The 4,944-nt window shown below is 39.4% G+C and overlaps 1 protein-coding gene across 8 annotated transcripts in view; it reads left to right on the forward strand.

Moving 5' to 3' along the window:
- rgs3a (regulator of G protein signaling 3a) overlaps nt 1-4,944 on the forward strand; it is a 162,728-nt gene that overhangs the window by 100,864 nt on the left and 56,920 nt on the right. The window contains exon 1 of one of the 8 annotated variants that reach the window (XM_015044244.1): nt 697-1,060. The exons of 6 other annotated variants lie outside the window; for them this stretch is intronic. In XM_015044244.1, the coding sequence (XP_014899730.1) occupies nt 1,046-1,060 (15 nt within the window). In that variant the 5' untranslated portion in view covers nt 697-1,045. Of the gene's footprint in view, nt 1-696; nt 1,061-3,974; nt 4,139-4,944 lie in introns of those variants that run through there. One more of the 8 variants, XM_015044245.1, reaches the window with a different exon arrangement.

The following is a 4,944-nucleotide window of genomic DNA, read 5'->3' on the forward strand; positions in this document are numbered from 1 at the left end:
GGGGGGGGGGGAAGGGAAACAATAAAGTCTTAGCTTCCCTTAAGTTGATCTTTTACCTTTTAAATGTCACTCATTACTTCATGCCTCATCTGGGTTCTGTTCTCCCATACCTTTGGCTTCATAGGAATAGCAGGACATCAATCCAATCAGTATAGCCAACGGGGTTTGAAATAGCTGTTTAGGCACAGCTCTTTATATATTAGCACATGATATGATTAGGTAAGGCCTGATGGATAGCTTGCATGACTCCCTTTAGGTGCAAAGCAGACAAACGGTCAGTGAAAGAGAGCAGGTTAGTTTGTGTGTGTGTGTGTGTGTGTGTGTGTGTGTGTGTGTGTGTGTCTCATTAGAAGCAAAAGACACGGCCCTAACCATTCTGCTCCTTTACAGGTTTTAAATTGAGGCTTTGATTCACGGCCGAGCAAGTTCTAAAAATAGCGAGTTGGGGAAGAAAGGGGGAAGCGATAGAATGGGAGAAAGAGGGGAGGGAGGGAATGAAGGACACAGGCTGCTTTGGTCTCAGCAGAGTTAGTTGTATTTGATCTTTTTCCATCAGCCCCCCCCACCCCCCCACCCTCCTCTAAAGGTTTTTAATACATCACATTTTCACAACTCCTCCTTTTCATGCTCACAACTCTCTCTCCCTCTGATTCCATCTGTCTTTCTTTTTTTTCTCCCAAATCCCCCTTTTAGCTCCCCTCCTTCCGCCCACCTTTTCCCTTCTCGCTGTCTTTTGCACACACGTTGGCATCCACGTTATCACCGAGCTGGGGCAGAAGCCGGGACTGCAGCAACAACACAGACAAGAAACAAGAAGCAAGGAGGAGAAAAGCGGCACTGAAATTGTTTTGAGGAACACACAGAAATATATATATATATAAAAAAAAAAAATCTCAGGATAAGTAATCCGCATCTACTTGTGCAGCTGCTGACAGTGTTTGTGGATGAACACTGCCGTTGCACACTGGGACACACGGCAGCAGCAGCAACAACAACAACACACTTTATACACTCATTCAGACGAGCAACAGCGCTGCCTGTCCTGATGCCAGTGTCTAAGGTAACGTATACAAACCTCTTCGGGATTCTCACTCGGAGCTCATTCAGAGACTTGTGGCGCTTTGACGTGGTGATTAGATTTAAGGCATGTGGTTCGTTTGGGCTTGTTTGATTTTCGTTGGAAAAGCGGGGGAAAACCAGTTGGTAGAGATTCCTGTTTCTGCTCCCTTGTTGTTCAGATTTTGACTGATTCGAGTTCTTGATGTTCCACAGCTAGAAAGGCTTAAAATTGGCTTGTAGCGCGTGAAGTTGCACAGTTGTGATTTTAAAGAAATGTGTACTTGTGTGCCTTTGTCTTGCTTTGTAGTCCATGTTAAAGCCTCAGTGATTGACAGCTTCTGACCAGGGCAGTGTGTGAGTGTATGAGTCTGTAAGTGTGTATTCTTCTCTTCAATGTCAATCTCTGTTATTGTTTATTGAGATAACCGTTTCAGGGACTGGAGAATGAATAAAAGAATAAATGCCGTGAGCTAGAGTTTGCCGCTCAAGTTAAGTTTTTTGAAGACTGAATCACCAGTTTCTGTAAGGCTTATTTTGAATTCATTTGCCTTTGAAAGTATTGTTGTTGATACTGAATGCACTGTTAATCTGAGAGTTGCTCATACTCCTACCAGATTTAGATTTTAAAATGCCATTTAAAACAATTGTTTTATCATAAACAAAGTTTGTGCATTTCTTAAACTATATTAAGGTAAACAGTGTGAAAGGGGTGTCAATTTATTCGTTTATTAAAAAATGAATGTTTCAAGTATTTATGCCTTTTTCACTAATCAATGGACACAACCTCTCTGGAATTAAATTAATCAAATATTTCTTAAATTGATGACCAGATCTGAGTTTTTATGACGGTATTTTGAGCTCCAGGTCTTTGAGACTGCATGCCAACTTGACATTACACTTATCTTTATCCCATTTCACAGATTCTACAGATTCTCTCTGTGCCACCCCAAATAGATTAACAATGCTTTGAGGTAGAAGACACAGTACCAACATGTTTTATTATGTCTAATATAAAGTAGAAAACCAACTTAGAAGCTGGAAATCAGTGACATTTCATTGTAGATATTTTGCTTATCACCATTTTCTTAAATATTTGAATTCTTATATTTAAAAAAAAAAAAAAAAACTCTTTATAACTTTGGCTTAGAAACAAATATTTAGCTCAACAACTGAAAGCAGAGTCAATGACATATCAATTTGATATGTGAACAATAGTTACAAGTTCAGGACATAGAAAGAGCTACTAGTATATTGCATTTATATTTGAGTGTTGTTTTTTAGTCTTCTAAGATTGATGGCATTAATATGCTTGTAAAAATGTATTTGTTTCATAATTCACTTTGGTTTCCTCAAGACTCTATGCTTATTGAATTGTGACCCCAATGCGTTCCCTACCTCCACTTGGAAATCCACTGTAATATGCATTTCCAATGTTACAAACATAATTTTACATGTGAAAGAAGAACAAATCCATTCAAACAATGCAGATGTCAGAAATCTGGTAGATTCTGACCAAATTTCAGAATCATGCCAAATCATTGCTGGCATGATTTTGCATTTTTTGTAAGAAAAGAAATAAACTAATGCTAACTCTAATGTATATTGCTGCTATTGTTGGTCAGTTTTCAATATAATCAAAATAGCATGAAGAGTCATCACAAGAGGCTATTAACTGTCAAATTTTTATAGCATTGCATACAAGCCTATCTGCTTTAGTTGAGTACCTAAAAACCCTTCAGTTTGCTTCATAGTGAGACGGTTGCAGACAGAAACAAACGTGCAGCCATAAATTACACATTTCAACCTCCTTAAAATCCTTCCAGTCCTCTTCTATATCGAGACTGTTCATTTACAGAAGTTCCATTCATGTCATCCAAGTCTGGAAATTTGGCAGGTTTTGACTCTGAGCACTTACAGAGCACAAACATATCTATATTTATAAAGCCTCAGAGTTCAGACTAGGAAACAAATATGATTATTGGGAAACAAAAGGTTATCAGCAACAACTTTGTAGCATAAATGCTCTAGTGACATTTGTATTATGAGGAAAAAAATGCAGGATTAAATATGCAAAATCGAACGTGTTTTCACCATACAAGTCAGACATTAGATTTTGATCACATGCAGATTTCAGATGCTGCTCTATGACGGGGTTGTTCTACATTATATTATTTTACTCAAAGCACAAAAAAAAGCCATATTTAGATTTAGAAAATGCTCTACAATACCAGCAATTTGTACTGAAAGAGAGTTTAAGAACGTGTAGCCAACCATGTTGTTTGCATTTGCAGCCAACCTTATAATAAACTGCCTTTTAGGGCTGCGAGCTCAACAGCTGCTGCACAGAAACTGAATGTTTCCCCTCCAAACTCTTTAAAATATGACATCAGTCCAGCTTTATACATGGTGATTCTTTAACAGTAGCTGCATTATGTTCACTCAGTTGATGTATGTGTTTTTCCTCCCTGTATGTACGTCTGTGTGTTTACAGCAGTTATGTGTCCATTGTGTTCTTTGTGCATCCTGTGGGACCATACTGTAGTGCCTTAATGTCTTTGCAAAGAAAACTGAGGGCGGGAGTGGTGTAGAGGCACAAATGGACGCAATATGGGCACACACATGCTGAACAATATTTGCAGATACACACGTGCAATCACAGGGCGCATCACGGAGCAGTCACTCTGTTCTGTGGACAGCCATATTTCTCTCTTTCTCCATTCGTTAGCCTCTTCTCATTATCTCTGTCTCCTCCCCACTCTACAGCTTCTCCTTTCCTTCCCACTTGTTTGTGCAGCTTGGGAGCCTACCTACTTTGTCTCTTGGGCATTTTCTCTCTCTCTCTCTCTCTCTCTCTCTGTGTGTCTCTTTCTCTCTCTCCGTCTCTCTCAGACTCTGTAGATTTGCACAGTTCAGTTGGCCTAGCCCACACTGACAGAATCACACACCAGCTCAGCTGGTCAGCCACAGACACAGTCACACACCAGTTTGACAGCGGAAGTAGGCCACTTTAATGGGGATGTGTGGAGAGCCTCTATCTGTCTTTAGCGGATTGTAACCTAGAACTGATTCATCTTGCCAGGTAGGGTTTCTGCACTCGTACTTTATTTTTCCTCTGTTCTCTTGGCATCATATGCCGTCTGTGAGGAGCAATTTCATGTAAATGATTAGTCAGCGATTTATACTGCTATTTTTGACATTGTTGTAAAGCTGGGAGACAAGTACAGGGTTTCACTATGGAGAGAAGAAGGAGAGAAGACCATGAGGTGAGAGAAAAGATAGCAAAAAGTCATAAATGGCAAATTATCATGAGACAAACTTATGACCATCCCAGATGAAGAGCATATATTCCTGAATTGCCCACTTTGTATTCATTCAACCTTCTTTTACCCGCCTTTTAACCGTTATTTTCTCTCCTTTTTCCTCCAATTTTTCTGTTCTGCAGCTTTATTGTCTCTCTTTAATGTGATTGTCCTTTTGATACTACCTCACGGTGCATAAACAAGAGATTTTCACCCTCAGCTCTCCGTTTAGTCCTTTTAATTTTAGTGCTACTTGTTGGTTTTGTCCCAGCAGTACAAGTTACTTTGTCATATAGCTGGGAAGCCATAGTGTGAAAAGAAGATGTTGGAAGATGGCCATTAAAAGGACATACTCTAAACCATGTTAGAGTCGGGCTGAAAGTGATACAAACAAGAGGAGGGAGCAAAGTGGGGGACCACAGGGGAAAAACAACAGGAAGCACACTGAGAAAATTGCTTTTTGCTTCTCCTCATTAGGAGAATTGTTGGGTAATTCTCTTCTCACAATGGATAAAAAAAAAAAAAAAAAAAAAAAAAAATTTGGGGAGAATTAAAGGCAAAATGGGAAATGGGCTTTTTAATATGA

This window comes from Poecilia latipinna, unplaced genomic scaffold, assembly GCF_001443285.1.
Source record: "Poecilia latipinna isolate Pla-1442-1.1 unplaced genomic scaffold, P_latipinna-1.0 Scaffold665, whole genome shotgun sequence".
Taxonomy (NCBI): domain Eukaryota; kingdom Metazoa; phylum Chordata; class Actinopteri; order Cyprinodontiformes; family Poeciliidae; genus Poecilia; species Poecilia latipinna.